The following is an 11,446-nucleotide window of genomic DNA, read 5'->3' as shown; positions in this document are numbered from 1 at the left end:
TGGTGGAGCAGTTTGTCTTTCCCAAGATAAAACAAGAGCTAATGAATCAACATTGATCGAGTCACTGTAGGGGAATACAGAGAATTATGGTAGAGTTCCTGCCCTTTGGGAGCTTACATATTTAATTGTTGAGTGAAAATACATGTTCAAAACCACAAACGTTTGAAAAGTGATTATTAATGGCACTGATAATGGGTCCTCTATGTATCATAAGTTAATGTTAAAAGCAAAGGGAAGACACTGTAGGAAATAACGGTTATTTATTTTTTTTAAGAAATTCTAATCCCTGAAGCAAATCAAGAATTTTTAACATTTGAGTGCTTTGAAGAGTTCTATTTGGACCAGATGTTCTATAAGTTTTGTTCAAGTTAAAAACAATGTAATTTCATGAATCATAAAGTATATTTAGTACAGTAAAATTCCAAATAGTAAAAGGATAAGAGGTTTGTATGAAGGAGATACAGGAAAGCCCAGAGTAGTCACTGAGAGTAACTGGAGAGACAAAGAGAATATTTTTCATTTCCCGGGATTAGAAGTGTGCGTATGTGTGTGTTGTGGTTGCGGGGGAAGGACGGAGGATAGAGAAAATTCGCCAACTGAGCAAAGTTTTCAAAAACAGATGCCTTTTCAAACGTTGAGCCTCTGATAAACACACTTTAAAGGAATTGTCTAATATGCTTTTAAAATTTAAAAGGAGACAGGTGAGAGATCTAGAAAAGGGAGTCAATTTGAGTAGCCCATCGTAGTGTTTCCTCCATCTTTAACCAATGGTAAAGATGGAGCTAGTACTTCCATCCCCACTTGCTCTTTCAAGCCCCCAAATGGTAGATCTTACTGTTGGTAGCAGATTTCTTACCAACTTTTTAATACATCTCTCAACCTGTGTTCTCTTCCATCCAGGTATTGTGAATATTTCCTACAGGTGCCCACTAATCATCAGCTGAGTGAGGTGAGAATCATGTCTTTCTCCACTTGGAACTGCAAGTGTCTGGAAGCAAAGGCCTATGTTTCCATCTAATGTCTACTTGCTTCAGAAGGACTGTTTTCATTGAGCAGTGGTCTTGGTTAATGGGATAAAGTTTCTTTTGGTTTTGGGTTTTGAGAGGATGGAGAAGTCTGTTAATAAAAGATGGCATAGTAAAAAAAGAAAAAAGCTATGAAATAGTTTTTGCTCGGCCCATCTAAGTCAAGGGTAGCCAAGTTGGGACCTGCTTTGGAGGGAAAAGTGGAGGAGGTCTTTGGGCAGTCCTGCGGTCCAGGGAACACCCTCCCGAGGTCCAGGGCAGTGGGTGTGGAGGGCTGGGTGCCCTCTCGGGGCAACAGGGACTTCGGGCACGAACGTACACTAGAAGTCAAGCAAGCCACGCTGCTCAGCAACAGGCCGAGGCCCAGAGCGCAAAGGGCGGAGGGCCCCAGGCGCGCGGCGGCGCGTAGGAGGCCACTGCGGCGGCGCCCCCTCCCCGTCGTCCTCGCGCCCCGCCGCTCGCCGCCCGCAGCCGGGCGCCGGCGCGCTCGGCTCTTTCCGCCGCCGCCGCTGCCACGCGCTGCCCCGTGCGCTCCGGCACCTTCGGCAATTTCCGTCGGGCTCTAGCCGCCATTTTCTCTCCGCTTGTGTGTCTCGCCGGCTGCGTGGCTCGGTTCTTGTGAGCGAAGCTTTGTTCGGTTCGGCAATGGACGGGTAGGTAACGGGGTTGGCGAAGTGGTGTATGAGAGGGGAGTGGGGCCCGCCTGTGGCCCCGTCCGGGGTCGGGCAGAAACCCTCTGGCGGCCCCTCCCAGGGCTGGGCTGCCGTTACCCAACCCCCGCCCCATCGCACACACCCCTCCCTGGGCTTCCTCCGGCGGGCTCAGGTCGAGAAAACGGGGAGAAAGCGGACTCGTAGGCTTGGCCGGCATTGGGGCGACGACCCCGGAGAAGCAGCGGGTCTTGGAGGGGCGGCGAGGGATGGGGTGGGGGCCCCAGAACGTCTCGCCCGGCCCTTCCCCCCTCTAGGAGCCATTTCGATCCGTAACCGGGGACCCGGACCCCGGACGAGCGGTTCTGGTGGGAGCGAGTGTAGCGGCCGGAGAGCGAGGCCTACGTTGGCGGGGGGAGGGCTTCCCGCTGAGAGAAGAGAGGGCCCCCCGGACCCCCTCCCTAGAAGTCGCAGGCCTTCTTGGCCACGCCTGGCCCGCCCTGGCTGGGGGAGATGCCGGTGGCGGGAGCTCCGGGGAAAGCTAAGTGGGAGCCGCGGGGGAAGGGGGGCGGGGAGGCGTGCGGCGGCGGGAGGAAGGGGGAGGGCAGATGTCACACTCCTTTGTTTTCACTGGAGTCTGCTAGTGGGGGCGGGAGGCTGAAAAATGCCTTTCTGTGCGGCCTAAGAACGTTGAAGGCTTGGCAGAAGGGCCCAGAAATTAAATCATCTCAAATACGAAGTGTTTGTGGTGGACATCAGTCACATGGGCAAAGGCTAAGAGCTGTGGCCGAAAGAAGAGCAGATAGCCAACACAGGGCCATTTTTTCAGCTACTTTGATCAGTTTCTGGAAAAACAAAACTCTTAAAAAGCCAGAACCATCTTCACCTTTGAGGCTGGCGATAGAATGCTAAGTAAGTGAGGTGAGGCAAAGGCTTCGGGAAATGATACGGGACCAGGGTCTCCCTGGTACTTAACGTTCCACACCTGAAAAGACTCTAATAATTTAACTCATTGTTAAAGGAGACACCCTTTAGGGCGAAATATAACCGTATTCAGCCCGTTTGGGAGCATAGGAAAACAGTATCTTTTATTGGTATCTGTGGCTGTATTTGAAAGGTCAGAAGTAAAATACGAGGTATTTTTAAGCATCTGGAGTTCGATGTTTTTTAGAAGATACCAGGTGCAGATCTAATAAAAGTTAACAGACTAACGAAATTTGAGTCATCCTAGAGGTTCTCTAAAGATTATTTTCTAAATGAAACATCCAAATTTCCCTGTTTTCCCCAGATCCACATGGAAATAGATGGCAAAATTTGTACAGAATTACATGTTTCCTCATCCTATTAAGATAACTAAAGAGTTGAATTAAGTTTTAAATTAGTAACCTAAGTGTAGCGGGACATTATGTAGGCTTTGGGATTTTGTTCTTTTTGCTATTTGAAATTTAAAAAATACCGAAACTGAGTTTCCTCACGCGTTTGAAAGTCATTTCTAGAAAGCCAAGTTGATAATGTTCCACTGACCATCTATATGTGTGTTTTCCATCTGCATTTTGAGTGGAAGATGTATGAATGATGAACTATCATAAAAAGTTTCAGTCAAACAATGACCATTTGAAGAACTAGAGGTTGAAGCTTTTTGTTTGTTTGTTTTACAGAATTGTCACTGAGGTTGCAGTTGGCGTAAAGGTAGGAAAACAGTGTTTAAAATTAATGAAAACTGGGTTCCTCGATCTACTCAGTGTATTATCATTATTAATGGAAACTTTCTGTTGACTTTTGAAAACTATAATATAGCTTACAAAAATTCAAGTGGAAAGTATTTGTTGAATTTTTAAAATTGGTTTATATAAATAGTTTTAACCTAAATAGACAACCATAAATTTTCTAGCAAAGCAGTCTCTGAGAATAACATTTTAAAGTATGAATGGTGCTCAAGGAATTGAAGAAGCTTTCAGACATGGCTTCTTGTAAATATAAAATGATAACCCAATTTTCTGAGGGGAAATTATGGTTTTAAATGGACAAATAAGTGATTTGACATAAATGATATAATTATAGTAATAAAAGATTTTTTTCACTCTGCTTTTCTGTTATGAAGTCTTGAGATAGGTTCACCAGTAATAAGCTTCATTAGAAATCAGTTACCCTGATTTTTAAAAAAAGATCAACTTGTTCAGGCACTTCGCTTCAAATTTGAGTCAGAAGTTACAGAGTTGGTTTATGTGTCTATTAAAGAAAGTTAGTCCTTACAGTAGAGATTGTTTAGAATCTTGCCTCACTCACTTTGGCCAGAAAAACTATTCATACTTTAAACCTTAGATGTAGTGCTTAGGCCTTTCATTTCCTTGAATCCTTGTACATTTTAACATTGGGATGTATTACAAATTTTCGTTTGTAAACCTTTCTGCCCTGTTAGGGCACGATTCTTAAATCTTTAATTTTCCAAGCCTGGCAAAATGTCTTCCAAGCCTAGATCTCAAATACTTGTTGGATGCAAGACATTTACCTCCTTCAAGTGTGAGTGGTCATGAGAGGCAGTTTGCTCTTGAGAGTCTAGTTATGCCTGACTATTCTAAATAATTTTTGGAATTCTTAAAATTTCATCAATAATAATGTGATATTCTTTAGAACATTTGGAGATATTTTGTGTTTTCTTGCTTATTTTCTGTCCTCTCTAGTAAATTAAAGTCCAGGCTCTACTATTTTGCCTTATCTGTTAAGTTCATATTATGTAGATTGAAGGAGAAGTAATGAGCTTTTTGTGGGAAGGTGTATTTATTTTTATTCAGCAGCGCTGTTTTCTAAGTTAAGAGGGTCAGATATAGTAACCATCCAGGCATATCTTCTGGAAGTGAATTTTTAAGAAGAATATAAATGATGCAAGTTTGAGTTGTCAATTACTGGATAGGGAGAAAAGGAATTCACAAAACCTAGAACAAGCAGAAGGAAATAAAGATGCTTGGAAGAGGGTGTTCAGATGTGGTTTATTGGCAGTTTTCTACATCAGTAGTTTGAAGAGGGAATGTTAGAAAATGATGTTAAAGTGGTTACTAGCCTTTTTTTGGTCTATTGTTTAATATAAAAGTTTTGATAACTGAAGTTGTATTTTTATAATCTGCTAGGATAATAGTTAAGAATTTTTCCTTTGGCATCAGATTTATGTGCAAGTAATTAAGTTTTCATGAAATTTAAAAAATAATACATGTGTGTAGTAAAAAAAAATTCAAGTGAAAAATATTTCTCCCTGACTTCCAGTCCTTTTTCTTAGGTGTAGGTAATTACGTTAAAATCTTTTTGGTGCATGTTTTTTTTCCTGAACTTACTAGTTTACATATTACCACATACAAACATCCTTGTTTAGTTACACAAATGGATTTATGCCATGTGTACTGGCCCATATTGTGCCTTAAAAAAAAAAGCTTTATTGAGATGTAATTTGAGATAAACCACCTATATTTAAGGCATACAATGTTTTGACATATATACACCTATGAACCACTGCTATCAGGATAATGAACCCCAGGAGTATCATTTTGCCCCTTAGTAATTCCTCCCTTCTGCCTTTCTTTCCCCAACCAACCCCTGATCTGCTTTCTGTCACTGTAGATTAGTTTGCAGTTTTCAGAATTTTAAATAAAGAGTCATACAGTTTGTATCCTCTTTTTCCCTGGATCATTCCACTCAGCATTATTATATTGGAATTTCACTCATGTTGTGTATCAATAGTTGATTCCTTTTTATTGCTTAGTAGTACTACATTGTACAGACATACAGCAGTTTGTTTATCCACACAGCTCTTGAGGGACATTTGGATTGTTTCCAGTTTGGGTCTATTATAAATAAAGTTTCTGTGAACATTCCTGTGCAGGTCTTTTTGTGAACAAATGCTTTCATTTCTCTTCAGGAAATACCTATAATTAGAATGGCTAGATGATATAGTTAGGCAAATGTTTAACTTTTTAACAAATTGCAGTTTTCCAAAGTGGTTAAATTTTTACGTTGCTACCAGTTTACTGCTGGTGGCGTCCTCCATCTGCATCCTCTCTAGTGCTTGTTACTGTTTTTTTCTTAATTGTAGATAGTCTCATGGATGTGAACTGGTAATCTCTTTGTGGTTTTATTTTTCATTTTTTCAGTGTCTTTGGTGTTGAACATTTTTTCATGGACTTTTTTGCAAGCTGTATGTCATTGGTTAAGTCTGTTTAAATGTCCACTTTTCAAATTGATTTATTTCCTTAAGTTTTGAGAAGTCTACATTCTGGTTACAAGTTCTTTATCAGATATATGGTTTACAGTATTTTCTGCCTTTTTTGCTTTGATTCTCTCAACAGTGTTTTGAAAAATAGCATTTTAAAATTCTGATGAATTTAAGTTTACCAGGTGTGTGTTAGTGTGACTCATGCTTTTGGTCATATCTAAGTCATCTTTAGGGCTTCCCTGGTGGCTCAGCGAGGGCTTCCCAGTGGATCAGGGGTAAAGAAACTGCCTGCAATGCAGAAGATACAGGTTCAATCCCTGGGTTAGGAAGATTCCCTGGAGAAGGAAATGGCAACCCACTCTAGTATTTTTCCTTGGGAAATACCATGGACAGAGGAGCCTGGTGGGTTGCAGTCCATGGAGTCACAAAAGAGTCTGAAGTGACTTAGTGACTAAGTAACAAAAACAGGCCATCTTTGTGAAATTCCAGGTCACAAAGATTTCTCCTTTGTTTTCTGATAGATTTTATAGTTTTTAGTTTTACATTGAAGTTCTTTTTAACTTTTTTTAATATGATGCAATGTATGAATCAAGATTTTTTGGATTTGAATATGGACATTCACTTTTTTTACCATGATTTGTTGAAAAGACTTTTTTCCTATTGAATTGACTGTGCATCTTGGTCAAAAACAGTTATGTATCTACATATGATTCTGTGTCTGTTATATATTCTTTTCCATTGACCCGTTTTTGTCTTATTTAGTAGCCAAAAATGTACTGTCTTAATTACTGTAGTTTTATATCAAATCTTGAAATAAAGTAGAACTTTGTTCTATTAAAAGTTGTTTTGGCTCTTCTGGGTCCTTTACATTTTCCTATGAGTCAGTTTCTACAGAAAGGCCTGCTGGAATTTAATTGAAATTAACTTGAATCAATAGAGCAATTTGGGGAAAATTTAACGTCTTATTGTTGATTTTTCTTCACTCTTGAACACAAATTATTTTAACATTTAATTCATTCTTTTACTTTTTGGAGCAGTGTTTTTAGTTTTCACTGTACAGATTTTTTGTTTGTTTTTTTACTCAGATTTGTCCTTATTTTGTATTTTTTTTGGGTGCTATTCTAAGTAATTTTTAAAAATGTCCATGTTATTAATATATAGAAATATTATTTTTACTCGTTGCTTTTGTATTTTGCACATTTGCCAGACATTTTTTTTTTTGGTAGACGCCATCATTTCTGTGTACACTGTTTATCATATTTTCTATCTGGATGTCTTTTCTTTTTCTTACCTATGGCATTTAGTTGTTCAATCACTAAGTATGAAAAGGCATCTAGTGCAGTGTTTAAATAAGGAGAGCAAGCATTCTTACTTTGTTGCTGAAATTAAATACCTTAAATGACATTATTTTTTTTCTTAAATGTTTGGTACAGTTCATCAGTGAAGCTGTATGGGTTTGCTGTTTTTGTGGGAAGGTTTTAAACTACACATTCAATTTATTGAATAGATATAGGACTATTCAGATTATCCTTTTCCTTTTGAGTGAGCTTTGGCAATTTTGTTTTCATAGAATTAGTCTGTTTCATCAAAGTTGCTAAACTTTTTCATCAAAAGTTGCTAAACTTATTTGTAGGGTTGTTTAAAAAAAATTGCATTACATTTTTATGTTTTTAATATGTAGAATCTATAGTGATGTCACCTCTCTCATTCCTGATACTGATAATTAGTGTCTTCTCTTTTCCCTTATCAGTCTGGCTAGAAATACATTGATTTTGTTAACTTAAATAATCAGCTTTTGGCTTCATTGAGTTTTCCGTGTTTTCCATTTCCCATTTTATTGATTTCTGCTGTTCTAATGTTCTGCTTTGTATTTAGTTTGCTTTTTTCCTGTTTAATGTTGAAGTTGATGTAGTTGACATGGTATCTTTTCTAATACAGCAGATTAATGTTATATATTTTCATACAAATATTGCTTTCATGGCATCCCTCAAGTTTTGACATGTAAGCTTCTTTTCATTCAGTTCAGAGTACATCTACCATGTTTATTTCTTTGACCCATGGGTTATTGAGAGGTATGTTATTTAACTTCCAAGTATTTGGAATTTTCCATATGCTTTTTTTTTCTTTGCTTCTAATTTAATTCATTGTGCCTGGAGAACATATTTTGGAAGACTTAAATCTTTGTAATTTTTTCTTATTTTATGGTTTAGATATAATACATCCTGTTAGTTTTAAGTGCTTTATAGAGAGGTGTATTCTGTTGTGAGGCGATATGTTCTGTACATGTCAACTAGGTCATGCTTATTGGTAGTGTTGTTCAAGTGATGTCTTTCCTAATCTTTCTATTGCTGTCACTTACTGTAAAAATGATACTGAAATCCCCTATATTATGCATTCATTTGTTTTGCCCTGCATTTATTTCATTTTCACTTTATATTTTTGAAATTACAATTAGTACATAAATGTTTAAGATTACTATGTCCTCTTGATTCATTCACCTTTTTATTATTATACAGTGACCATTTTTATTCCTGGTAATCTTCTTTGCTTTAAGGTATACTTTTTCTAATTTTAATAGTCATCTTGGCTTTGTTTTGAGTAGAGTTCACATGGTGTATCTTTTTCCATTATGTTACTTTCAGACTATTTGTATCCTTCAGTTTAAAGTGTAGTTCTTGTAGACTATAGGTGGTCAAAGTATTGGAGCTTCAGCTTCAGCATCAGTCCTTCCAATGAATGTTCAGGGTTCACTTTCTTTAGAATTGACTGGTTTGATCTCCTTGCTGTCCAGGGGACTCTGAAGAGTTTTCTCTAGCACCACAGTTCAAAAGTATCATTTCTTAAGCGCTCAGCCTTCTTCACAGTCCAGCTCTCACATCTGTACATGATTACTAGAAAAACCATAGCTTTGACTATATGAACCTTTGTTGACAAAGTGATGTCTCTGTTTTTTAATGTGCTCTCTAGTTTTGTCATAGCTTTTCTTCCAAGGAGCGAGTGTCTTTGAATTTCATGGCTGCATTCATTGCCTGAAGTTATTTTGGAGCCCAGGAAAATAAAATCTGTCACTTGTTTCCACTTTTTCCCCTTCTATTTGCCATTAAGTGGTGGGATCAGATGATTGATCTTAGTTTTTTTAATTTTGAGTTTCAAGCCAACTTTTTCACACTCCTTTTTCACCCTCATCATGAGGCTTTTGTAGTTCCTCTTGGCTCTCTGCCATCAAAGTATTAGAATACTTCTCCCCTTTTGGCCTGTGTACTATTGTTATTGTAGCATTTTATTTCTACATGTTATAAATTCTATAGTGCATTCTTTAAGTAGCCATTTATCTTTTTAAAAGACTTAAACAACAAGAGAAATAACCTTCTACTTTACATAGTTATGCACTTGCCTTGAATACTCAGGGAGGATTCTCTGCAGATTTCCAGAGTTCTCTTTGTGCACCTCTCTTGAACTCTGCCAAACAAACTTGAGCTGCTTTGATCTTGGCTTTTTGACTTTTAACTCTCAGGGAATTTTTTGAAGTTCAACGTGGTTTCCTTATCAGAGATGGGCCTTGACCTGGACTTTCTCAAGCCAGTAAGCTGGGACAATCATGGCCTGTCCCATGGTCCATCATTGTCTAGTGTCCAGTGGTCTTGAAAAACAGTGTTGTATATATTACGTGTGACTTTTTTGTTTTCCTAAGTAGGGTAGATTGGTCCATTGTTACACCTTCTTGGCCAGAAGTAGAAGTTCACTTAAAAAGTTTACTTAATATGGTCTCTGCAATTATAGTTTTGTCTTCTTTGTTACATGGGTGCATCACAGTGTAGTTGCTTTACACATCACAGTTTAGTTCCACATCGACTAATGCTTTGATTTAATTATTTTTGCAGTTAACAGGTGAGCATATTAAAAGTAAAAGTAAAAATGCTGTGTCAAATTAAATTACAGTTAAAGAGTTTATTAAAACCGCAGTGCCAAAAAGATTCTTACTCATTTGTTTTCTACAGTTGTGTATGGGAGTGCTTGTTTTTCTGCACCCTTACCAATTCTGAGTTTTAATGAAAATTTAGAATATTAGCTAATTTTAGGGTAAAAAAAGCTTTGTAATTTATATTTTGAAATAGGTGAGGTTTTAAAACTTTGGCTTTCTGTTTCTGTGAACTGCCTCTTTGAATATGTGATCTATTTTAATGATTATCTTGTTGGTCCAACTCTATATAAAAAGATAATTGATTCATATGCATTATAGGTACTTTTTCCCTACAGTTTTATTACATTTTTGGGCATTTAGATGTTGCCCACCAGGCTCCCTGGTCCATGGGGTTCTCCAGGCAAGAATACTGGAGTGGGTAGTCATTCCCTTCTCCGGGGGTTTTCCCCAACCCAGGAATTGAACCCGTGTCTCCTGCATTGCAGGCAGATTCTTTACCCTCTGAGCCACCAGGGAAGCACATTTGAATTATTAAGTAGTATAATTCAGCTTTTTTTTCTGTTTGATACTTAAACATTTTAAACTTAAGTTTCTTTAGAATTGAGATTAAATTCTCAATTTATAAATTGAATATTAAATGTGATTGTACATAAAAAGTATTTTCCATGAACTAAGTCCTTTATTAATATTAACCAGTTTATACTACATGTAGAATATCCAGTTTTTGTATCTCTGGGGTATGTTGAAATCTCATTTTTCATTATCCCTATGAATGTTTTCATTGATGTTAATTAGTTTAGTCCCTCAGTTGTATACAACTCTTTGCGACCCCACGGACTGCAGCACACCAGGCCTCCCTGTCCATCACCAACTTCTGGAGTTTGCTCAAACTCATGTCCATTGAGTCGGTGATGCCATTCAGCCATCTCATCCTCTGCCGATCCCTTCTCTTCCCGCCTTCAGTCTTTTACAGCATCAGGGTCTTTTCCAGTGAGTCAGTTCTTTGCATCAGGTGGCCAAAGCATTGGAGTTTCAGCTTCAGCATCAGTTCTTCCAATAAATATTCAGCCCTGATTTCCTTGAGGATGGACTAGTTGGATCTCCTAGCAGTCCAAGGGACTCTCAAGAGTCTTCTCCAACACCAGAGTTCAAAAGTATCAATTCTTGGGCACTTAGCCTTCTTTATAGACCCCTTTTTATTTGGTTAGGTCAGTGAGACTGTGAAACAGAAAAATACAAATTTCTGTTTTGTAGATTTTAATAGAAAGTTTGTTGCATTTCTTAAAAAAAAAATTTTTTTTTTAATCTCTAGGTGATTTGTTTCAGAGATTATTTCTATACTCTTAATCATTTTGCCTCTGTGAAATTCTTTCAGAATAATGGGCCCAAATAGTTAGCTTTTTTCAGGTTAAATTTCACTAGAATTTTGAAAGCACCAGTTGTAATCTGCTGAATGCAAAGACAGTTTAAGTTGTAATATGGGTATTTTATTCAGCATCATTGGCTTTCCTAGATAATTGCAATAAAATAGTACTAAACATAACCTTTTCTGCAGTAGTTGAATATAACTGATTGATGACCAGTATTTTAACCATAAACTGTGTTATTTGGGTTTTTAGGTTTTGAGTTTTCTTAAAATGTTACATAA

The 11,446-nt window shown here is 37.8% G+C and overlaps 1 protein-coding gene across 5 annotated transcripts in view; it reads left to right on the top strand.

The window, feature by feature from the left end:
- The first annotated feature begins 1,536 nt into the window (after positions 1 to 1,536).
- PTBP2 (polypyrimidine tract binding protein 2) overlaps positions 1,537 to 11,446 on the top strand; it is an 83,115-nt gene continuing 73,205 nt past the window's right edge. For 4 of the 5 annotated variants that reach the window (XM_043460577.1, XM_043460576.1, XM_043460575.1 and 1 more), the window contains exons 1-2: positions 1,537 to 1,678; positions 3,334 to 3,364. In XM_043460577.1, the coding sequence (XP_043316512.1) occupies positions 1,671 to 1,678; positions 3,334 to 3,364 (39 nt within the window). In that variant the 5' untranslated portion in view covers positions 1,537 to 1,670. Of the gene's footprint in view, positions 1,679 to 3,331; positions 3,365 to 11,446 lie in introns of those variants that run through there. The other variant, XM_043460578.1, reaches the window with a different exon arrangement.

This window comes from Cervus canadensis, chromosome 2, assembly GCF_019320065.1.
Source record: "Cervus canadensis isolate Bull #8, Minnesota chromosome 2, ASM1932006v1, whole genome shotgun sequence".
Taxonomy (NCBI): domain Eukaryota; kingdom Metazoa; phylum Chordata; class Mammalia; order Artiodactyla; family Cervidae; genus Cervus; species Cervus canadensis.
The sequence above is the reverse complement of the archived record's forward strand: the minus strand, read 5'-3'. Positions and strand labels throughout refer to the sequence as shown.